We start from the raw sequence: 24,833 nt of genomic DNA on the forward strand, positions 1-24,833 counted from the left end.
TTTTTTTTTGCGGTACGCGGGCCTCTCACTGTTGTGGCCTCTCCCGTTGCGGAGCAGAGGCTCTGGACGCACAGGCTCAGCGGCCATGGCTCACGGACCCAGCCGCTCCGCGGCACGTGGGATCTTCCCGGACCGGGGCACGAACCCGTGTCCCCTGCATCGGCAGGCGGACTCTCAACCACTGCGTCACCAGGGAAGCCCTATGGTACATTCTTGATTCTTCTCCATTCGGTGAGCTCTTACTTAGTTTTTAAGGTCCAAGTCCAATATAATTTCTCCTAAGAAATATTGATGCATTCTCCATGTAGACTTTATCTCAATCCCCCTTGTCCTCTGAAAACATACTGTTTATCACAGAAGCATAGCATTGCTCACATTATCTAATATTTAACTACATCCTTCTCTCACTATACTTTCAACTCTTGGAGGCAGAGATGTTTCTGATTAATCTGTAGTATCCATCCCAGAGAGTGCAATAGAGTTGATTCTCAATGAAAGTTTGTTGATTTAATACTAGAGAATTCTTTACAATACAAACGTGTTTGGATTATGCTAATTTGGACTTTTTTGAGTTAGAGTGTTGTTGCCATTGACAAGCAAACAATAATATTCTAATTACAATTAATCCCTCTATTCATTAAACCAGGTCCCCAATGGAAAAAAAAAATTTTTTAAGGCATTTTCTTTTCTTAGGCGATAGAAATAAATACCCTAGGTTGGCAGGAAGGTTTGCTTATAGGTTATATGGCAGAAGGCCGAGGAGGAAGAATTTGTCCTGTTTGACAAACTTTGTCCCCTGATTTCTTCTCAACAGCAGATGTCAACAGGCAGAAATGGCCTTGTGGCCTTCGGGAAGAAATGGAATTTAATGGCTCTCACTTCCTGAACCTGTTAGGGCCTTTGAAGCCCTCATGGTTTTTTTGTTTTGTTTTGTTTTGTTTGATGCACAAAAACTGAACTATAACTTTATTTTCTATTTGGAAATAAACACAACAAAAATAAGAACGAATTTTTATCCTTCTAAAACGCTCCATCAGGTCTGGATGACGGGGACAGTCTCCTCTGCTCTGAGAGACCTGTGTTCTTCTCGATGGGAAAATAATGCTCTGGTCTCCTGCTTCTCCTCATCACCTAATCCTTCCTTATCCGTTGCTGTCCCTAACATTTCAGCTTCCCTAATGGCTTTTTATCCTGCTCTTTATGGCTCTGGACCATCACTGGTAAGTATTACCCAGGAGGCAGATTTCCTGCCGAGCTGCAGTTAACTCACCTGGTAGAGTTGTGCCCGGATCTGGAGATGCCAGGAAGAGGCAAGCTGGGATTGCGGGGTCCTGGCTGGGGACTCGGGGGCATGGGCTGGGTGATGGTCTCCACTCTGCTACTCATGCTGCTCGATGAGTCGAAATTGACCACATTGCCATTGTTTTGAGGTGTCGCCGAGTGAGCCGAGGACAGCTGGCTGCCGAAATCGCTGTCCTTTGGAAACCTCTTGGTGCTGTCGTCTTGGGTTTGGATGCGGGCTGCAGGAAGAGAGAGGGTGAGGGGAAGACAAGTTGAGGGGGGACACGCTCAGGTTGGTTTCGCTGCAAGTGTCCTGACTTCCAACAGGTGGGTCCACAAACAGTTGTGTGCACTTGCAGATACTCCTGACCCCATGGGTGACAAACATTTCGTAATTCAAATCATTTCTTCACTGAGAGTTGGAGCTGGAAGGGAGCGTAAGAGGAATCAGATGAACCCCGAGGCTTTACACATGCACCATATGATGCCCCCATGAGCAAAGTGGATTATTCACCAGCCTTGGGGCTCTGGTTCTTTATCTATACAATGGATACGATGAAGCTTAGATGATAATTATGATTTTTTGGAAACAGTTCACAGAGCATTCTGAAAAAAAGTGTGGTCTTGGGCTTGAAAGACATTAGATGACAATATTGTTATCCTGAGAAAGTTCCTAGTTTTTGAAGGCAACCTGAACTAAACTTAATTATGCTTCATTGGCAAATAATATTTGATAATTACAGTGGAATTTTATAACATGAGCTGCAGTCTCTTTCCATAGCGGTTTTTTTAAATTTTTTATTTGATACTGGAATATAGTTGATTAACAATGCTGTGTTAGTTTCAGGTGTACAGCACAGTGATTCAGTTACGCATGTACATGTATCTATTCTTTTTCAAATCCTTTTCCCATTTAGGTCGTTACAGAACACTGAGCAGAGTTCCCTGTGCTATCCAGTAGGTCTTTGTTGCTTATCTATTTTAAATATAGCAGTGTACACATGTCACTTTCCATAGCAGTTTTTATCTGTAGGCTGGCTCTCTGAGGAAGTGGATGGAGCAAACACAACCCTTAGGCCTCATGACTCTTACTCAGGCATTTTCTTGGAAGGAAACACATCCCTCCCACTTAGCTCTGCATTGAAGCAGACAAAGGAGTTGGTCCGCAAAGCCTTTTTGGGTCTCATTTTTGTTTATTTTCTGAGGAAGAGTATGGACTACGTATGCCATTTTGCCGTTGCCCACTGGTCTTATTAGTGGCTCCAAGTGGCAGACATGTTTCCTTTGAGCTGCACCTGCCCACTTTCCCCTCCCTTCAGCCCACACCAGACTTGTGCTCCTTGTATGATCATTCTTTCTACAGGGAGGCTCTTTCCTTTTCCCTCAATGAGCCCAGATGGGAACAAGTGTGTCCAGGTGCTGCTGGGGAAGATGGGAAGAAGTGTGCCCGTTGGGTTTGGATTTCATACTAGGGAATCTGTTTTCATGGCTGGACCTGCCCACCTGGTATTACTCTGCAGGCAGGGACAGAGAGAACATGACCTAAGGGGCAGAGAACTGGGGAGGGGGGCTTGCAAGGAAAAAATGGGCCATTGAGAGGAAGTACACAAAAGTGAATAAGGCCAAGATGTTCTTATGGGTTTTCTTCAGATTTCTGTGCTTCTTTTTCTCTCCTACTTCAATACTTCCTTGTGATTTCAGATGTGTTTTGGGGTTATTCACAGGTCTGGGTCTGATGTAAAAATTATAGATATAAACCAACATTTATATCCCTAGATTTTTATTGTGTCTAGTTAATTGTGAAAACCACAGTTGAGTAGGAATGTTTATTTGTGATGAACCTTAAACTGCTGTTTTTTTTAAAATGCTCACCAACTGAGACATCGGGAATTTTTGTTTGTACTTACCTTCTACCATTTGGGCAACCTTTTTCTTATCTTCAGATCTTGCCTAAAATATAAATGATAACCATATGTTTGTTTTGGATTTACAGGAAGGAGTAACAAATACAGTTAAGTCCCCTACATATGAACGGGTTCCATTCCGAGAGGGCGTTTGTGAGTCCAATTTGTTTGTAAGTCCAACAAAGTTAGCCTAGGTCCCCAACGAACACAATGGGCTATATAGTACTGTATTGGAATAGGTTTATAATACTATTATAAAATAATGCACAAAAACAAACAAACACACACAAATAATACATAAAAAAAAACAAAAAGTAAAGAAAACATTTCTAATCTTATAGTACAGTACCTTGAAAAGTGCAGTAGTACAGTACAACAGCTGGCATACAGGGGCATGTTCGCATCTTTGAAAGCTCTCAACTTGAAGTTCGTGTGTAGGGGACTTGCTGTACTATTCTTGGGGGTGGGGCTGGGGAATGATGTAGGTATCACTGCTAATCCTTTGGGCCATGGCTGAGCTACTGCCATCACCTGGGGACAGTGTGCTCTGGTCCTAAGCCTGTTACTTGAATGAATAAACGCTGACACCTGAGAGCTGAAGTTTTATCCCCGGCAAGTTTCATTTTTAGGGGCAGCTCTTTGATAGACCGTGTTGAGATTCTGCTAAGCACGGTTTGGCTGAGACACAAAAGAGAAAATATGGATCAACCACATGGGAGATGTGTGTTTCCATAAAAATGCCCTTTGCAACTCCACATGCATTTCCTTCTTTTTTTTTTTTTTTTTTTTTTTTTTTTTTTGTGGTCATGACATGTGGCATGTGGGATCTTAGTTCCCCGACCAGGGATCAAACCTGGGCTCCCTGCAGTGGCAGCACAGAGTCTTAACCACTGGACTGCCAGGGAAGTTCCTAGATGCATTTCTTATTTGACTATATATAAAATGAGTTGGTGTTTCTTTACACGAGTTGATATTTGTGAGAGTTGTTTTTTTTTAAACGGAGAAAGGTGGAAGTTTTTTGCGTGGGGTTCTGGGGCTGGGTGAAGCAAGTGAGGTATCCAGGGGTCAAATTTAAGGAGGTGCTCACTCTTGGGGCTGTGGGAATGCAGGGTCGGTGTGACCCTGAGAGTGTGCCTCTAAGTTTGGCAGCCTGGTGCCTCGCTTGCCTCGCCCCAGTCCTGGCCCTGGGGGAGCACCTGGGGTGTGCAGAGGAGGAGAAACTGTGGAAGGATGGGGGAGTGTTGGTTTCCCTCTGACTGTTCTGAGATCTATGGTTTGAGCCCCAGATGGGAGAGAAGGTATAGTAAGTCCCCCACATATGAACCTTCAAGTTATGAACTTTCAAAGATGTGAAAGTGCGTTCCATCAGTGTCAGGCGTGAGTGACATCGCAACTCTCCCTCCGTCTCCTGTTGCTGACGATCCTTCAGCTCTACCATCTGCCACCTCCTCTCCCTCCTCCAGTCAGTAACTCTTCTTGCCTGTTCACTCGATGCCAGCCCGTGGATGCCAGCTGTTGTACTTTACTACTGTACTTTTCAAGGTACTGCACTGTAAGAGTCAAAATGTTTTCTTTATTTTTTGTGGGTTTTTTCTATATATTATTTGTGTGAAAAGTATTATAAACCTGTTACAGTACAGTACTATGTAGCTGATTGTGTTAGCTGGGAACCTAGGTGAACTTTGTTGGACTTAGGAACAAATTGGACTTACGATTGCGCTCTCGGAGCGGAACTTGTTCGTACGTAAGGGGACTTACCGTAATGACAACCAGAATTTAAAAGATATGAAAAGGGTGGGTCTTTGGGTCCAAACAGTGTCTTTGGGCTCAGATGTCCAACTCGACATGGGATTAGGGAGGGATCCTTTCTCCCCGCCCCGTCAGTGCAGCCAGCAGTAAAGCCCAGTACATTGCAAGCTTGGTGGCCACAGGAGGGGGAGCTGAAGTGCTGAGGGCATGAGCGAGGCCTCTAGGAGAGGAGGCTCATTCTGGCAATTGAGGGCCTGGGTATTCTTAGAAACAGCCCTGGGAGCTCCTGGCCGGGGAGGGGTGGCCTTGCACTCTAGCACGTGGCCAAGAGTCCCAGTAATTTGCAAATGTGACCTCACTGGTATTCCCTGGCCAGGGAAATCAGTCAGATGGTTGATGCCCATTCACGGTAGCAAAGGTTACGTAATACTTGCGTTTTGGATCTGCGTTCTGAGCTGGTGGTTGCTGAGCTTTAAGGATCTTGCGATGCTCTGAAGATAATAGATGAGCATGCTAGGGCAGAAGAGCACAGGGCGGTGAGCGTACGTCATCCCCCTGGTCGGGCTTCTGTGTTCCCGGCCCGATGTGGGCTACCCACTGACCGCCCCACCACCCCCTGAGGACAAAAGGTATCAGTGAGTTTTCAGGCTGGCATGTGCTGGGAAGGAGCTGCTTTCCTTTTCTCTCTCCTGATTTTCAAAGCGACCTCCATTGACCTGGAATTCTGCAGGGAGGACAGCCGTAAGGAAGGAGTGAAGACAGGAGAGGCGTGTTACAGTGTATCGTGGTAGGAGTATTGGATCAACTACTTGATGTTATTTCCCCTTTAAGTTAAAACAGACGCAAGTTAGCTGCACTGTAAAATTCCATGTTGAGATTAAACTGCTGGAAAATAAGATAATGATAATCACATTCAACCCCATGATCATGGCCACAGCGATCGCCGAAATGCTGTTGACGAATCAATCATGCTCTACCTCCCTGGCCCGTGTCATTCAGCAGCCCTGCTCAGATCATCCGGCTCCGTAAGTGACTTTTGAATGAACTCACTGAATTTATACAATTATTGGAAAGCAGTGCTTTCTTCTTGGCCAAACACGCAGAAGTCCCCCCAAAGCAGGCAGGAAAGTACTCACAAAAGAAGCAGCACAGCTGGCAGGATAACCACAGGGCTACTGATGTACCCAACCACAGAGCCAAACCACGCGGGAAAATCCTTCTCAATCGTTTCTGACACGATGTCATAAATCTTCTCTTGTCCGCTGTGAGAAAGAAAACCATAATTCCAGATTATATTGCTTTTGGCAGAAGGATCCTGCAAGCCATGAAAAAAAAAGAAAAAAGGCTAGCTAGCTAGAGTCCAATCCTCAAAGTCAGTTTCAAAGCTAAAGTCAAGTATCTGATGAATGTGAAAGATACATAACATTCCTGAAACGATTTCATCTGAAGTAGCCATTTAATTAACATGTAGGTTTGAAGATGGGGTCAGTAACTACATGGTGTGTGTGTGTGTGTGTGTGTGTGTGTGTGTGTGTGTGTGTGTGTGTGTGTGTGTGTGTGTGTGTGTGTGTGTGTGTGTGTGTGTGTGTGTGTGTGTGTGTAATGTATACAAAGATAGACTCTAAATGTTACATATACGTTGTATCAAAACTGACTTAAAGCAGATGCTAGGTGAAGATAATTGAAGTGACTTCTGTCTTGATGCAGCTAGATAATGTAGAATCGAAAGTGACATGGAGGGCTTCCCTGGTGGCGCAGTGGTTGAGGGTCCGCCTGCCGATGCAGGGTACACGGGTTCGTGCCCCGGTCTGGGAAGATCCCACATGCCGCGGAACGGCTGGGCCTGTGAGCCATGGCCGCTGAGCCTGCGCGTCCGGAGTCTGTGCTCCGCAACGGGAGGGGCCACAGCAGTGAGAGGCCCGCGTATCACACACACAAAAAAAATTTTTTAAAAAACTTCAGTCTTATCCAATCTCACGGCATCTCAAATAAAAACCATAGTCCAGGTCTTCCCTGATGGCGCAGTGGTTGGGAGTCCGCCTGCCACTGCAGGGGACACGGGTTCGTGCCCCGGTCCGGGAAGATCCCACGTACCATGGAGCGGCTGAGCCCGTGAGCCATGGCCGCTGAGCCTGTGCGTCCGGAGCCTGTGCCCCGCAACGGGAGAGGCCACAATAGTGAGAGGCCTGCGTACCACAAAAAAAAAAGAAAAGAAAAGAAAAGAAAGTGACATGGACTATCTCTTAATAAAAAGCTTTCTGAGTTCTGGAAGGGAAAGATTGACCAGGTAGAATTTCCTTCTAGCCTTGGAGCAATGCCGTTTCCCGTTTTGATTCGAAGTGGGCTGTATCTTTTAAAGGTGAGCACAGAGATGATTATACTTGAGGGCAGCCTGCTTAGCAAGGAAAGGGAAATGGTCTTGGATTCAAAAGACATGAGTTTGAAGTTTTTCTCTGCTGTTGACCTGTTTTGTGAGCCAGAAGGAGAATTCAGTTCAATGCGGGGGTCCTTCCTCTATAGCTGTCAGTAGCTCCAGGCAGAGTGGACTGAATTAAGAGAACTTACCTAAATGGCCCGCAATTTAGAGATGGCTTGTACCGGACGATAGCAAAAATGGTTGGCAGCATGCATAGGAAGAGCATAAAAAGGAGCATTGCCAGGTAGAAGTTGTTGGATCTGTAAAGAAACCAAATGCCAGGCGTTGAGTTCACTCTCTGGCCAGCTGCCGATGATGTCTGTGCACCCCACTGCCCCGCCCCCGAAAAAAAAACAAAACCGACACAGAAACTGTAGCCCGGACTCTTTGCAAACAGAAAAATCCTCCTCCCATCACTGCCTAGAAAAGGGTCTGTTATAGGATCACAGGCAATTTAGCAAACTAGAAATGGAGGCTCAAAGGGAATTCGTGGATCACCCAGCCCAACCTGTTCATCTACTAAAAGCTGGCTGAGCACCTGTCCACCTCAAACCAAGAGACAGGTGACCCCATGGCCATCACACAATAAACTCAATTCATGGAAAACTCTTAGCACCTTTGCCCCACCCAGCTGAGTCCTTACCTAGTGGTTCCCTGTCCTGTTCCCAGCCTTGAACTTGTCCCCTATGTCTGAGGATGGTTTGACTCTTTTGTTACGGTTCTTGACTCTCTTACTTGGATGTCTCTCTCAACCTCTTATCTGCTCTGCTCCTGGCAGCTCAGGGTGAATGGTCTGCCTGAGTAAGCCCTGGGCCCTGGGCCCTAAGCTGGTCTGAAAGCTCGGCTGCCCAGGCTTCCCCCGAGGGCAGCACAGGTCTGTTTGGTGTGCAAGGCCCTGTATATAGTCCTGAAAAGAGAATGAATGGTCTGTTCACCTTGAGACTCTCAGCCTGCATGCTCTCTCTCTCTCTAATGAAATAGACTGGACTAGAAGAGGACAGGAAATGTCAGGGCACATACAATGTGGTTAAATAGGTGAGTGTTAATTTGTGAAACCTTTCTCTGTTTATATACACACATTCTCTTTATATATATGTATGGACACACACACACACATATATATACACTCAATATATGTGTGTATCCATTTATATGTATGTGTTATGTATATGTGTATATATGTATGCATGTATTTTTATATATAGGCCTACATAGATGTCAATGAATATACACATTCATATATAAATTATATATAAAACATATATATGAATATATGCATCTACACTGGTCACTAGGTGAAAGATAAATACACTGTCATGCTGGTTATTGTCAAAAAGTTTGAAAGATACAGATACACACCCACATCAATAACTATTATGTCAAAATAAAATAAATGAGTTCTAATCAAGGTGTTCAAAATGTGATATGAATTCACCAAAATGGCTAAAGTGAAAAATACAGAGAAGAACAAGTGTTGACAAGGTTGTGGGACAACTGGAACTCTCACATGATGCTGGTGCGAGTGGAAAGGGCGCCTCTGCTTTGGCAAAACAGTTGGCTCTCTCTACTAGAGGAGAACACATGCGTGGCCTGTGAGCCAGCAAGTGCAGTCCTAGGTATGTACCCAGCAAAGGACATGCGTGAGAACGTTCAAGGCAGTGTTATTCATTATAGCTAACCACAGGAGGATGGATAAAGAAATTGGGGAGGGGGGTGTCCTCAATGAGGTGATTCTCACAAGCACAATATTGAGAAGAAGACAGGAATAAAAGAGGTCATACTGAGTGTGATTCTATTTACATCAAGTAAAAAATGGTGTGGCGGGGGGGAACGAATTACGCTGTTAGAAGCTGGTAGCGACCGGTGTCGAGTACAAGGGGGCTGCTGGGTGCTGTTCTTGTTCTGTTTCTCCATCTGGGGGTTGGTTACAGAGTTGTGTTCAGTTTGTGAATATTCATCAAGCCAGGTATTTGTGATGTGTGCCCTTTCTGGATGATTATTAAACTTCACTAAAAAGTTGTAAAAGATGTGGCATGAGCTTAAGAAGAGTCATGATTCATTTGAGGGGTGGGGCATTGACAATGGCTTCAGGGAGGAAAGGCAACTGGAGGGCGGACAAGATTTTGACAGGCAGGGAGTTGGGGAGACCCCCTTGCTGGAGGTCACTCTGGCTAAGGCGAGTGTGGGTGATGTGAGTTCTCTCTGTGAAGCGGACTTGACGCTCACTGACCTGGAGGCTCGGAAGACTTGCTGGTGGGGCACGTTGCAGGTCAGCACGGCCCAGCTGCGCAGGTACATGAGCCCAATGAGTTTGAGGACGTTGAAGGCAGGGAGACATGGCGAGAAGAAGGCTCCCATCCTGAAACCACAATGGGAGGCCAGTTAGCGTCTGTTCTCCTCTGGTCTATCTTGGTTCTGAGAGCTTGAGATTTAAACTCTGCGCTTAGACAACTGAAGAAGCCCCTGGAGATCTGAGACCCCAACCTTCCACCTGCTGGAGATAAGACAAGTCACTTCTGCAGATGAGCAGGGAGCCTGTTTTAAAATATCCTCTTGGCACAAGGATGCTAAGTGTCTCCTGCCTCTTCACACTTAGCAAAGGAAACGCCCTCTTCCGGTCAAGAGGCAAATGGTGGATAACTGCGGTTTCGGGCAAGCTCTAGATTTTGCCTGTCTATGGGGTTGGTGGGGCTACGTTAATACATTATTGACTTTCAGATTTGATCAACATTATGTGGAGCAGAGCTACTTTTGTTGGACCTTGTGCTAAGCATCCTCACACACTTTGGCCCATTTAACCTTCTGAAACCATAAAAGGAGGGGTAAATAGCCAAAGTTTTTAGACGTGAAATGTGGGTCTGGGAAAATTAGGTGATTTGCTCAGAGACTAATAAAAGGGTGACGCTATATCATCCAAACTGAGAGACCTTTGAGAGTGACAGATCGGGATAACATCCCGGGAAAACAGAGGTATATCTACCCTGCAAATAAGGGCCAAATACGGAATGAAACCCAGATCTTCTGACTTTAAGGCTAAATCTTCTTATACTGGATGTTTATTCAATACAATACTTGCGAAGTTTGGATTTAGCAGCAGGAAAATAGATGCAAAGAGAGGTTTAATAAGTAAAACGCTTTTTTAAAAAAACTTTTGGTTTCTCACATCAGGCAAGACACTTAGCTTCTCTTTTCCTCAGTTTCCTCATATTTAAAATGGAGAAATGTTAAGTAAATGTTTTGTATTATTTTTAATACTGTATTTGTGAAAATATTTTTCAAAATAAGTGGACTCTAAGAATACAGAATTTGAGTAAAGGGATATTACTTTATATTCCATTCCTCCTGCATTTTACTGAATGATTATGAAGAGAGATTGTGTCTTCTGAAGGTATGGGACACCCAGGTTCTTCTTCTTTTTCGTCGTTTGCTTGTATTTTAACAAATAGCACTTTTTGTGGTCCAGTAGGGAAAGCCAGAGATGGAGGGATGGTTAGGGAGCTCTCCGCCGTGTCCCCATGGACACACACTCCATGTCGATCAGATGATCCCTTTCAGCCTTTAGTATCTTTAGGAACATGATTGCCTTGGCTGGGGGCTGCCCTGGGTGAGCAGACCTCCCCTAGGTCTATCTTTCTGGGGGATAGCCGTGCACCTGGGCTCAATGTCCAAGTGAGAGTACGGAAGGAGAGTGGGTAGCTGAAGGCAGGCTTCCCAGCTGTGACACAGCCACTGATGGAAGTCCTCCTCGGGGGTCAGCAGCCTCTCCTCCTAGCCTCCCCACAATCCTCCCCAGCAGCTTATTCTACTGGTTCTTGTGCAGTTTTGTTTGTTTTTCAGTGACCGATAGTGGCCTAAAAATGGACTATTTCCTTCCTCATTCCTTTCTGCAAAATGCTTAGAAAACCATTACTGAAATTACTATATATGTGAAATAGTTCAATTAGAAACTCTTTATGTCCTTTCTTGACTCTTATGACTGTGTTTATTATGGCCATGTCCCATCCAGACTTGGTAAATTAAAATCTTAGCCCAGATTAGATGTAAGCACAGCAGGAAGCTTTGCTACGTACCAAATCATTCCTTGGTTGTAGACTAAATGTAACACGTTCTCTGCTATTTTGAATTCCCCGTATTCAGGCTACAAGAGAAAACGAACTTCTGCATTAAAAAACGTTCCAAATTTCTTTGCATAAACCAGTTCATTAGAGTCAAATACACAGAATTCTCTGCTCGCCTAGATACGTAGAGATCATTGTCTGTGAGGCCATCCCAGCAAATGGTAAATGTAAGAAAGAAATGGGAACTCAGCTTTGTACAGCCTTTCCCTCTTCCCTCACGTATTTTCTCTCAGCCATGTCAGTTTCCCAGCCTAGCCATCAGGAAAGGATGGATCTGGCCGTACGAACTTCCCCAATGGACACGGCATCTTACTTACAAACTTGCTCTCCAGGTCCCAACACCAGTAGTCACTTAAGTACCGAACGAAAAGTCCTCGGAAGAAGTCTATGAGCAGAATGCTGGCCACAGTGAACAGCATGTCGATGATGGAGAGCTTCAACATCTCCTGCAACACAAGGTGTCCTTGGATGCCACCACGCCCTGCCCTTCCCACTGTCCACCTCTTCCTTGGGGTCCTCCCTTCTCTCTTCATTCCCATGGCTTGAGCCACCGGGCCCCCTCCAATGGCGACTTCATTTCTGGCACATAATAGCTGCTCAACAAATATTTGTTCATTTGAATTTTGATATCTGAGGCCAGCTTTACATAAAGCCAGGGGAAAAGTCTATCGTTCTGAGCCACAGGAGACTACTTGAGGTGTTATCATGGGATATAGTGAAGGTGAAAGGCAGAGGGGTTCAGAGCAGAGTTTGGAGCAGATGCCTCGGTTTAGGGCTTCATTCTGCTTTTTTTTTTTTTTTTTTTTTCTGTGGATCTTTTTTAAAGTATTTATTGAATCTGTTACAATATTGATTCTGTTTTATATTTTGTTTTTTTGGCGCGAGGCATGTGGGATCTTAGCTCCCCGAACAGGGCTCGAACCCTCATCCCCTGAATTGGAAGGCTAAGTCTTAACCACTGGACCACCAGGGAAGTCCCCTTCATTCTTCTTTTACTGTCTGTGTTTTGGGGCAAGTTACTTAAACTCTAGTGCTTCAGTTTCCTCATCTCTGCTTCTAAGGATGATAATAAGATTCTAGACTAAGCACTTAGAACAGGGTCAAGCACATCGTTAAGACTGCCTGAGTCCTTACACTGATTATAATTCATTTTGAGACCTGGAAAATCCTAATCCTCCACTGAACTTTATTTTCCTTTTCTATAAAATAGAGATAATGACACTTCAGAAAGTCGCTAGAATTAAGTGATGAAATGGACACGAAAGGGCTTTATAAGGGAACGAGGGAGCCACCTGTCCAACGTATGTCTCCCAGCATTGGCCTTGCGGACTCTGGGTGGAAGCAGTGGTCTTGTTGGCCTCTGAGAGAGGCGAGGTGTGAGTCAGAACATTGGCTTGTTCCAGGGCCCAAGTGCTGTTTCTCTTGAGCCCTATCCCAGGCCCAGGCGTGGACCACTTCTCTTCTCCAGGGGCTGCCCTGGTGACAAAGAAGATGGTAGAATCTATCCAATGAGTTGTGCTATTGGGGGGAGCAGTTTCCTGTGGAGAGAGGGAAGGAAGAAGAAAAGGTTGTCCAGTTATGTGTAAATAAGAATCCATCATGAACACCAAGGATATCACTGCATTGCTTGGGAATAATCTCTTTTTCTTTATCTCTGTTTCTCTCTGTCTCCGACTCTCTGTCTCTCTCTCTCACTATCTCTAGCTTGGTTGATAGCCACTTGACTAGAGTTGGTCCAGTAACGAACATAGAGTTGTAATGAACAGCATTGATTGGTCCCCAGTAAAGTGTCAGAGCCTGTCCTAGGTTACAGCATGTTGTATTTCTCATTCTCACAAGAGTGTCAGGTAAGAATGATTATTCCACGTTACAGATGAAGGGACAGAAGCTCAGCTAGTTGAAGTCAAACGCTCGAGGTCATGTTGCTGGGAAGTGGCAGGTAAGGACCCAGTCTACGCAACATCAAAGTCCTGATGCAGAACCATTTCTCCCTGTGGCCTCTTCTGTCTCATAAGCAGCAGGATTTGATGCTAGGAAGGTATGGCTTGGGCAAACAACCCTGAAGAAGCCTCCTACTCCCTGCCTCCTCTTCCCCTACCATTTTGGGATCACCTCACAGGTGGGGCAGGTTTAAAATGACCTCCAAAACTACCCTAGGCTGGGATGGTGGGGCCTGCTCTGAACTGCTCTCCATAAGATATTTATTTTCTCCTGATTTTCTAAGTGAAAATTAGTCCCGTGGTCTTCCATTCTCCTGGGATCATTTACAATAGCTGTTGATAACCTTTCCTGATGGAATTCCAGCAAAGAGTGTCAAGAGACCCAGGTTTTCATTCCAGCCCTGTCACTGACTAGCCATAAATTCTGGCCTCAGTTTCTTTATCTTGGAAATGAGACCAAATTTCCTATCCTCTGTTGAGAAGACCACAAATGAACTGATTTTTGAACATGATGAACAGAGTGCAAATACTAGCAGTGATATTGACAACACTGATGATGACTCTGTATCTGTGTGTATGTGTGTGTGTGTGTGCATATGTGTATATATGTATGTATTCAATATGTATGTGTATGTGTGTGTGCATGTGTATATGTGTGTGTATGTGCGTGTGTTTGTGTATATGTGCGTGTGTTTGTGTATGTATGTGTCTTTGTGTGTCTGTATATGTGTATATATGTGTGTATGTGTGTGTGTATATATGCGTGTATGTGCGTGTGTGTATGTGTGTGTGGTGTGGGGGGGGCAGTGGTTGGCTGGGCACGTCCCCAGGACGGAGCACTCACCTCAGTGCTCATGCTGTTAACTTTGTCCAGGAGGGCGATGATCAGACTGTAGAGATTTCCCAGGTACAGCACAAGGACCCTGAAAGCCACAAGCCCACCTTGAATGACCAGACCACCACTCCATGGTTCTAGACTGACCACAATTTGGGAGTGACCACCATGTTTTGGCTAAGACAGTTGCTGGTTGCCACACTTGGTTTCCTTCAGAATCAGACTGTGGGCATTAAAACAAAATACAGAATTCCAGAATCTACACTGTTTCGAGAGGTCTGGATGGGGTCTGGGAATCCTTTTATCTCCTTACCAGGTGATTCCACTGTAGCCGATCTCTGGATCAGTATTTCAGAGGCGCTGGGATAGCAGACAGTGTGTGAGCTCAGGAAGTGGGGCTCTGAAGTGTAGAGTGAATTATCCATGTCCTGTCCTGTCTTCTGGTTTATAAAGTGATTTTCCAGGCATTATCTCATTTGAGTCTCGCCTGTGAGGTCCATATTATTATAACCCCCACTTAAGGGACAAGGGTATTGAACATGGGGAGGCCTTAAGTCACCTGCTCGGGTTCACACAGTTAAAAAGAGGCAGGTGAGATTTCAGGATCTCAGTGGTCTGGCTCTGAAATACAGGCTGAACCTGTCAGACGGGCTGAATCAGTGAGGGGCTGTGGGCACGTCTACACCTGCTCACAGGTGGGCAACCTTGAGCAGATGGTACCTGCCCGCAGCAGCCTCTATCAGCCAGTGATCCAAGACTTGATGCCCGTTTCCCCGGAGTTGGAAGGTTTGGGGAAACAAGTCATGGAGTTTCCCAGGCTGCAGCCTTGGGTCTTAACAGAAACATGTCTGGGAAAATGAGATGAGAAAGGAAAATGGCAGGTTTACAAATCTCTCACAGGACAGTGGTTGGCACTTGGAGAATCATGAAGCCAGTGCCAGTTGGTGAAAAAGAGAAAGCAGATTTAACATGAGGAAAAGACTTCAGATGACTGGAACTTTGAGTCGCCCATCCCCACAGGCCTTCATCTCCTCAGGTGCAGAGTTTACCACCTGTGGCCACCAGTGTGCAGGAGTGAGCAGGGAAACAGGGGCTAGGACACCTCCGGGGGCATCATTCTGACTCATCTTGGCTTTCCCTGTGCACTGTGGAGGGATTCCCTTCAGCTTCCCTTTCTATCTCTGTCTTCACCTAACACAGGGCAGGACCCTCAGAGTCGACTTGGCACTTGTTGGCTGAAGGAAGGACCGAGAGAATTTAACCTTCTGCCGTCTTCGTATCGCATGGCTCTGGTTCTCACTGTGCCCTGAATAGGCTGGTGAGTGAGTTAGTGGAACTAAAGTCATATATCCTACTCTTATTTCTAGAATTAGCCTGAATTCATCAGGGGCAAGTCTCTTGAAGCCCCTGTTTCTCTAGTTTTGAACGAGAATAACGAGGCCAATCTGTATAATAGGACTGCTGTTAGACCAAATGCAGTCACAGAATTGATCCTCCCCAGTGCCTGCCGTGAGGGAGTTGCTGAGGACAGCACTGCTCTCTCCTAGGTCAACAGAGGAGGTGCCGAGCAGAGCACAGAGACCAGGGTTCAAGCCTGGGGGGCTGGGAGTGCCTTCCAGAGCTACCCTGGGTGAGGGGCTTCCACACACCCCTTGATCTTTCGAGTGATGTTTTTCTATCTCTGAAGTGACAGTTGGACTTCAAGATCGTGGCAAACTACAGCCTTTTAGCCAAACCCTGCCCTCTTCTATTTTTGTAATAAAGTTGCAGGGAACTCGGCCACACCCTTCGGATGATGTATTGTCTGTGGCTGCTTTTGTGCTACAACCTCAGAGTTGAGCCACAGAGACCGTGTGACCCGTGCAACCAAAAAGATTTACTATTTGGTCCTTTATGGAAAACATTTGCCGACTCCTGAATGACAGCCATTCTTCCCAAAGTGCTCTGTGGGAAATTTGTTCTGTGGAACGTGATCAAGCATTACAAGAGAAAGCACAAACCAAACACTAGACCCGGGAGGGATGGGAGGTAAATCAGCGGGGCTCGGACAGTGCCACCCTCTGCGACAGTCACCCTAACAGAGACGGGGATTTTTCGGGAAGACAGTGATGATGCCAGTGCTAGAGAAGAAGTGTGGTTTCAGGGGGCTGGCCCCTCTGACCTCCCCCTCCCCCGCCCCTACTCCCCGCCTGCTGTGCTCACATCTGCATTAACCACCTGTATTCACACCCACTGACCATCCCAGCACAGCCCTGATGCCCGAGGCTCCCTGACTTACAAGAACCGCTTTGAGTCTACGCTTTGGGGAATTATTAGCAAAGCACGATGTTCATCTCGCGTCTGGAAAGACAGCATGGGTCTCTCACCTCTCACGGTCAGTCCACTGAGGGACCCAACGTGAGCGATACACGGCACACTGTCCATCATCTTCTTGGTCCTCTTTCTCTTGTATCTGCTTTTTCTGCCTGTTCTCCCCCTTCCCCCCCCTCCCCCTCCCTCTCTCCCACCTCCTCTTCCTCCTCTTGTTCTCATCACCACCTTTTCACCCGTTTCTTCCATCCTGTCCTCCTGGTCCATCCTCTCCAGCCCCCTCCTCTCTCCCTGCTTCCTCTTCCCCCTTCTTCCCACCATTCTCTCTTGTGGTCCCCTGAGTTTCTTGAGATGCAGCCGTAGGGGAAGTCCTGTGCTAAGTTTTGGGGGGAACAAAGCAAGCCCTGGTTCCCGAGGGACTGGGTTCCCACAGTGGGTGGCCGGACAGGTAACCCACAACAAGCCATTTCCCAGCGGGGTGGCGGTACCTTGCCAGCTGGAAGCGCAGTGTGGTCCGTGGGTGGTACATCTCCAAGGCGGCGATGAGGTCAAAGGCTGACGGTGCCAGCATGGTGACGAGGGACACCACCACGCTCACCTACCAAGAGAGGGTGTGCCCCACTGAGCTCCTCGGGGACCCGCATCCCAGCCTCCCTCACCTCATAGTTGGTCTGTAGCCTAATGTTTGGTCGGGGAGGGGGGTATTCAGGGGGTCATGCAATTCTTACATGGAAAACCTCCCCCAAATCTTGGCTAATGAGCTGTTTTCAAAAGGCCACTTTGCCATGGGTTTATCCCTTCTAGGAACACTCCTTAATCTGAAGACACTCGTACAGGCCTTTTGAGATTTACTGGCGTTTCTGCCACCTTCTCCAATTACCATCTCATTCTATTTCTACTTCCCTTACCTCGGATGGAAGAAGGAAATAACTGCAACTGTTAAGAATAGAAAAGGGAAGGCTGAGAGGTAATTTAATATTCTTTCTGCACGTGGAAGATTAATTATCTAGAGAATTATGCCTGGCTCTTGTTTCTCTGGACTTATGTACTTTCTCTGCAAATGAAAAAGGAGGCTTAGCTGGTACACAAGAGGTGTGAGCTAAAGGAAGAAATAATTTCGGAATTTACCTTTAAAATATCTATCTACATACAAGCCCATATTTATCAATATATAACCCACTTAACTGACATAAAACATGAAGAGGTATAGAAAGAGATTACCTAATGCAGTCTCAGATTTTGAAAAATTATTGTACATTGAGGATAAATTGACAAGTATCACCTGGCCTGCCCACTTTGTTTTTTAAATCTCAAGGATGGTAATCATGTTCACACAAGTGGTCTGAGAGGTAGCATTTGTGCTATTTCTACCACTCAAATCTTTACAGGTAAATTGAGCCAAGTGTTCAGGACAAGAATCTTGCAATAAATATTAAGAATTATAAAATTGTTTATAACCCTCCTCTTGGTAATTTTCTATTCATGGGAATATTCCCATAAATGGAGGGGAAAGAGCGTTTTAAAAAATAAGCCATCCGGGGCTTCCCTGGTGGCGCAGTGGTTGAAAGTCCACCTGCCGATGCAGGGGACACGGGTTCGCGCCCCGGTCTGGGAAGATCCCACATGCCGCGGAGCGGCTGGGCCCGTGAGCCATGGCCGCTGAGCCTGCGCGTCTGGAGCCTGTGCCCCGCAACAGGAGAGGCCACAACAGTGAGAGGCCCGCGTACCGCCAAAAAAAAAGAAAAAGAAAAAAATAAGCCATTGGTGTGGGGCTGTTTGGGAAGCATTATTTGTGATTTAGAAATATGGAAAGCACCTAAATGTTCAATAATCCCCACACGGTCAACTTTGACACATGCAATGAAAGACAGTGCAGTTGCCAATGCAAGTCTAGGTGAAGTCAGTTTCTGGAAACATGTATATAAAGGAACACGAAGCCAGAAAAGCAAAGCACAGTCAGCAGCAAAACTCAAAGGTAAAGACTGTGCAAATGCCTGAAGGTGTTTTTGAATCAAAATCTTCCTTATTAAGACCAGTGAAATCATTTAGCCAAGGCCGGGTGTTGCCACTCTGGCTCCAAGCTCTTGCAGCCCGTGCTCTAGAAGAAGAAGACTGCAATTTTTCCGTGGAGATGTTTCCAGGGAACCCACTTAAGAGACACCCAGGAAACAGAGGGGCAGCTACTGTTGTGTGGGTACCTCGTTCTTTTCCCAGAGCGTCAGCTCCTTCTTGGACTGTGCCAGCTTCTGGGACCGATCCACCACGAAGTAGATGAGATAGATGCTCCCAGCCAGCGAGAGAAGCACCAAGATGTTGGCGATGACCCTCAGGCAGATGGTCACTGCCCTGCGGGGAGAGGCAGATATGAGGACGATATACCGGGCTCTGCACAGGGCACCCTGATGCACAGAAAAGGCCAGTGGAGGATGGGAAGACATTTACTGCCAAGTGGATTCTCTGCCCTGAAGAATCAGTGTTCTTCCCCCACCCCCAGAATCCCTCATTTTCTAAGAGATCAACAGTGAGTTATTAATCTAAGCCACCAGCATCAGTGGGGCTTGAAACACACACACACACACACACACACACACACACACGTTCTGGAGTCTGAGTATTTGGGCTTCAGTGTTTGCTTTGCCACTTAAAATGGGAGTCCTGTAGCATATGCACATTTCAGTTATAGGAGCTCAGGTACAGGTGCTCAGGAGAGGGAAGGGGGAGGAAGGAGGGGAGGTAATGATCCTGCCTCTCATTTCACACCATGATTTCAATATTATACCACGTGTTTACTTGGGATTTGTTATCTGTCTTTTCCCTCTAGAAAGCAAGCGCTCGATTGTTAAAAGTCTTCTTCACGGCTGTATTCTCAGCTCTTAGAACAGGCCCAGTACATAGAAGCACTTCATAAATATTTGCTGGAGGAAGGAGTAAAGAAAGGAGCTGGGACACGGGCTCCTCTTTCCTCGCCAGGTCTCACTTCCCAAAGGCCTCTTACAATCAACCGTGTTGCTACTACAGTAAGTCCCCTACATAGGAACCTTCAAGTTGCGAAATTTCAAAGATGCGAACATGCATCTGGAACCTGTACCAGCAACGTCAGGCGTGAGTGACATCGCAGCTCGCCCTCCGTCTCCTGTTGCTGACGATCCTTCAGCTCTAGCATCTCCCACCTCCTCTCCCTCCTCCAGTCACTAACTCTTCTTGCCTGTTCACTCGATGCCAGCCCCTGGATGCCAGCTGTTGTACTGTGCTACTGTGCTTTTCAAGGTACGGCACTGTAAGAGTCAAAATGTTTTATTCTTTGTGTTTGTTTTTTATGTATTATCTGTGTGAAAAGTATGATAAACCTATTCCAGTACGGTACTAGAGAGCCGATTGTGGCTAACTTTGTTGGACTTACGAACACATTGGACTTACGAACGTGCTCTCGGGACGGAACTCGTTCATATGTAGGGGACTTACTGCATTTACAGTAAGTTTCCAGTTTTAACTGAAAAAAACCCACTCTTCCTGGAGAACTCACTGACTCCAATTGACTTATCTTTAAGGCATCTGCTTCCGACTTCGGGGTCAGTCTTAGTCCGTTTTCCCTGAAAGCAGAACCTCAGGCAAAGGTGTGTTTGCGAGTTTTTCTGGGAAGTGATGCCAGGCAGTGTGCGTGAAGTTCTGGGGAGTGAGACCACAGAGGGCAGGCGGCTGCAGGGCCGTCTGAGGGGCCTGTGAGGTGGCATCTCAGAAATGCCTGGCCGGGGTGAAAATGCGGAGCGTTTTCCATCAGCTCCTGTTCCCTGGTGGTCAAGGGCCACTCCAGAGCACTGACTCCCAGTGCTGCACCCAGTCTTTCGGTTGCATGAACACGTGTGGACTGGGATCTTGTGGGTGCCCCACACTGCAGCCTCAGAGGAGCCCTGGGCAGCGAGCAATGGGTACCAGTGGAGGCTCTGAGGGGCACGTGTGCAGCCGGTGGCAGCCTGCACAGCCTGCCTGGCATCAAGGGCTGGAGAAAGAGGTGTGGCCAGGAGGATTTGGAGGGGCACGCGAGGGGTGTACCACCCGCTCCCCACCCTCTGGGTGACCTTGGGCAGGTCACAGCATCTCCCTCTGCACGGATCTTAGCCTTTCCTCTGCGCAATGAGGAAACTCACTCCCAAATGGAATGCTAAGTGTCACCTTGTCTTCTGGCAGAGGAGAGCTTTAGATACGGCGTCAGAGCACCAGAGATGGAAGCCTTGAGAGTGAGGTCCATTAACACCACCTTAGTGCTTCTTCACTTCCTCCTGTCCCCAGATCACCCTGTCATCATTTGTAAGGTCATGCTACCCACGTGGTCCCTGAGGCAGGTCCTGCATCTCTGGTTCCCCCTCCCCGCCTCCAGCACTGTTGGTCCTTGTGGCAATTACACCAGAAAATGCACGTGATGGGCTTGCGGGGGAAGTAGGCAGTCACATGCCAGTTTTCCCCTGTCTCCACCCTCTTCCTTCCACCTCCTGTTATAATATCCTGGATATCCCAGAATACCTCTTACACATCTATTTTCCTCAAGTTTTGACAGAATCAGGAGGACTCAGGATTTGTGCATGGAAGAGAGATGAGAATTCGGTTCCTTGCTGATTTGTTTGTTTGTAATAATGAATCATTGAATGAGACGTTTTTTAACTGGAATGCATTTAGGACGGCAGGAGCTTCCAAATTTGAGGGAACATAAAAACCTCCTGTGAGTTTTGCTTTGCGAGACCTGCTAAGGATGTGGAGCCTTGTCTCTCACTCCCAGAGACGTTAATTCAGTCAATCAGGGTGGGCGCCAAAGGGGTCTGCGTCTGCAGTGCCCACGGGTGATTCTGATGTGGGTGGGCGCTCTCTTTCCTCTGAGAAGCACGGATGGAGTCCCATCCTTTCATTTCATAAGTGAGGAATTAGAGGCCCGGAAAAGTCAAGGGCGTTTCGGGGTCATAGAAGTTAATGACGAAGAGAGGGCTAGAATCCATCTTCTGACACCCTGTGGAGAATCCTTCCCACCACGACACCCTGCTTCCTCTCGGGGGCTGGGTGTTTCCTCCACTCCCCAGGTCTCCAGCACTCCCCAGGACAGGCTTTCTGCACTGTAGGAACTAATCATGGGGCTTAAAGAACCAGTGAGGATGGACCTAGAGCCTTACAGAGTGAAGTAAGTCAGAAAGAGAAAAACAAATACCGTATAATATCGCTTATATGTAGAATCTAGAAAAATGGTAGAGATGAACTCATTTGCAAAGGAGAAGTAGAGTCACAGATGTAGAGAACAAACGTATGGTTACCAAGGGGGCAGGGAGGGTGGGATGAACTGGGAGATTGGGACTGACTTATACACACTACTGTATATAAAATAGATAGCTAATGAGAACCTGCTGTATAGCACAGGGAACTCTAGTCAATGCTCTGTGGTGATCTAAATGGGAAGGAAATCTAAAAAGGAGAGGATATATGTCTACCTATAACTGATTCACTTTGCTGTACAGCAGAAACTCATGCAACATTGTAAAGCAACTATACTCCAATAGAAATTAATTTAAAAAAAAGAACCAGTGAGGATATTGGATGAGCAGGCGTGTCCGGCCCAGGAGGACTGGGTCATCGCCTTTCTGTGTCGTCCATTCTGTGGCCAAAGGGCCTCACCCTCACCAAGGAAGCCCTCACAACCTTGAGAAGAACTCCAAACCCGAGAAGTCACTTTAGAAGTTTTGTCGGCAAGCATTGGACACTACTTGTGTCCTAGGACTTCAGAGGTTCGTTGCTAAATAAAATTAGTCTTTGCTTAGTTTAACAAACTAGAAATTGGTGCTAAAAAAATCTTTTATTATCTAAATAAAAGAACAGGAAGCTGGTCAGCCTCAGACCTCTCACCCTACTGCCGGATCCATGGAAGGAGGAACAACTCCGAAATACTGCTATTGAAAAATTATGGGGTTCCCACATTCCACATTACCAGAAGGACAGGCTTTAAGGAGAAGAACTGCCTGAAAAGGTGTGAAAATGAGATCTAGTCTGGTGATTTTTCTACTAAATTAAAACAGCTTATCAATGAATTCAGGATGGGGAGTCTTCATACATACAGGTTTTTGCTCTTCTTCTTCTCCTGTTCTTCCAGTATAGCCTCCTTTAAAGAAAGACACATATGGTATCAAAAGCTTAGCATCATCGTTAATCATAAATATTCAGAAATAGTTTATGAAAGAAATGACTTATCCAGTATTTTTCATCATAACTTCAATGTCTAGACTCCATCCAATAAGATTCTATTGATATCAGTGCTTTATATGATAATAGATAGATAACAAAGGAAATTGGGGAATGGGAAAAAGAGGGGAAGGAGTAAATTATTTAGGTCACTGAAATGATCTAAATCATTTTTTTTCTCAAAAGGGGGCACCATTGAACTGTCTGTGTTGTTCAGTAGATCCAGGTCTCCGAATGCCTTTGACTGCATTATCTTCTAAGGTAACACTAAAAGCTTATATCCCTCACATATATGTATTTATTCATTTACAAGTTATGTACACGCAACATGGTAGCAATCCATTACGCAAATGAACAAAGATACACACACTGAAATTTTAGAAGGATGAAAGTAAAAAAAAAGAGACGTTCCCGTATTTTTCTCCAGTACACCATCAGATTGTTTGGTGCCTGTTGGAGGCACAGTATGTCACGGCTCGGTGCAGACCGTGGCTGCCCTGGTCTGTGAGCACCGTGGGAAGGAGACCACGCTGACTCTCCCAGCAGAGGGCCAGCGGCTCCTGCTGTGAAGGCTGTGATCTGCAGAGCCCTGACTCCCGGCAGCCTGAACAGGCTCGCTTACTCACCCTGATGCTGTTCACGATGGCAGCGGTTTTGCTCTCTGCCGCCTCTGGGTTTCCAATGAGGTAATCCCAGGCGCAGAACACCCGCCAGCAGAACGTGTAGTTTTCATTGGATGCGCTGGCGAGGCTCATGCGGGAATTCTTAGCCATCCTGCAAAAAAGGACCAGAGAAAACCATAATTTGAAAAGTTACATGCACCTCAGTGTTCCTTGCAGCACTACAATAGGCAGGACATAGAAGCAACCTAAATGTCCATCAAAAGCTGAATGGATAAAGAAGATGTGGCACATATATACAATGGAATATTACTCAGCCATAAAAAAGAATGAAATAATGCCATTTGCAGCAACAGGGATGCAAATAGAGGTTATCATACTAAGTGAAGTAAGTCAGACAGAGAAAGACAAATATCATGCTATCATTTGTATGTGGAATCTAAAAAAAGGCTACAAATGAACTTATCTACAAAACCGAAATAGAGTTACAGATGTAGAAAATAGACTTATGGTTATGGGGGGGTAAGGGGGAGAGGGATAAATTGGTAGATTGGGATTGACATAGACACACTACTATGTATAAAATTAGTTAACCAACAAGGACCTACTGTACAGCACAGGGAACTCTACTCAGTACTCTATAATGACCTATATAGGAAAAGAATCTAAAAAAGAGTGGATATATGTATATGTATAACTGGTTCACTTTGCTGTACACCTGAAACTAACACAACATTGTAAATCAATTCTACCCCAATAAAAATTTTTATAAAAAAGGACCAGAAAGGGTCATGTAAGAACAGTGTCAGGAGCAGGTTCAGCCACTAGGGGGCTGCTACGAGTCCACGCAGAGCAAGGAGCCGCATCTGGATGTGGGCAAGCAGAGGGCCGGCTGGGTTCAGCCCCTCTCCTGGCTTGCGTCCTCAGCCAACCGCTTTGAACAGTGTGAAAACAGCAAATTCTTGGGTGAGTCCGGTGCACGAGCTCTCCCGTCACTGGAGGTCAGGAAGTCCCTGAAGGTGTGTGCATCCACTGCATCTCTGTGCGACTGTGATTGTGAAACCAAAGTCTTTACTCTGAGCTGAATCCATCTCCTTGGAGCCCCTGCCCATTGAAGTAACTACCCCACCTCACCAAGCAGAAGCACTTCGGATCCCTCCCTAACACGACTTTCCCTCAGGTGTATGGGAAGGCAGGGGTCACGATCCCTCCTTGGGTGCAAGTTCCCTGTCTTTTAGACCATCTCTCCTGTTAGAAGCTTTTACTACTCTGTCCATCCATACTTCCTTGCTCCCGAGTTGACATCAATTTGTCTCTTAAATTGTAACATCTCGCAAAGAGCCCGTGTTCTAGGTGGGGTCATGGGGTCTTGAGGCCATCCAGAGGCTAAGCTGGAAAGCTTCATGGGAACTGAAGGTCCTCAAGTCACTGTGCATCTCCCTAGGTC

The 24,833-nt window shown here is 46.3% G+C and overlaps 1 protein-coding gene across 1 annotated transcript in view; it reads right to left on the reverse strand.

Annotated features, from left to right (window-relative positions):
* Window positions 1-24,833, reverse strand: part of TMC3 (transmembrane channel like 3) — a 44,382-nt gene that overhangs the window by 3,205 nt on the left and 16,344 nt on the right. The window contains exons 8-21 of the mRNA XM_030878699.2: window positions 23,393-23,540; window positions 22,643-22,686; window positions 18,752-18,899; window positions 17,042-17,151; window positions 14,253-14,331; window positions 12,761-13,006; window positions 11,786-11,914; window positions 11,421-11,488; window positions 9,581-9,709; window positions 7,500-7,610; window positions 6,071-6,196; window positions 5,369-5,447; window positions 3,189-3,231; window positions 1,271-1,520 (exon numbers count right to left, since the gene is read on the reverse strand). Coding sequence (XP_030734559.2) covers window positions 1,271-1,520; window positions 3,189-3,231; window positions 5,369-5,447; window positions 6,071-6,196; window positions 7,500-7,610; window positions 9,581-9,709; window positions 11,421-11,488; window positions 11,786-11,914; window positions 12,761-13,006; window positions 14,253-14,331; window positions 17,042-17,151; window positions 18,752-18,899; window positions 22,643-22,686; window positions 23,393-23,540 — 1,710 coding nt within the window. The remainder of the gene's footprint in view (window positions 1-1,270; window positions 1,521-3,188; window positions 3,232-5,368; window positions 5,448-6,070; window positions 6,197-7,499; window positions 7,611-9,580; window positions 9,710-11,420; window positions 11,489-11,785; window positions 11,915-12,760; window positions 13,007-14,252; window positions 14,332-17,041; window positions 17,152-18,751; window positions 18,900-22,642; window positions 22,687-23,392; window positions 23,541-24,833) is intronic.

The sequence above is a fragment of the Globicephala melas genome, chromosome 2, assembly GCF_963455315.2.
Source record: "Globicephala melas chromosome 2, mGloMel1.2, whole genome shotgun sequence".
NCBI classification, from domain to species: Eukaryota; Metazoa; Chordata; class Mammalia; order Artiodactyla; family Delphinidae; genus Globicephala; species Globicephala melas.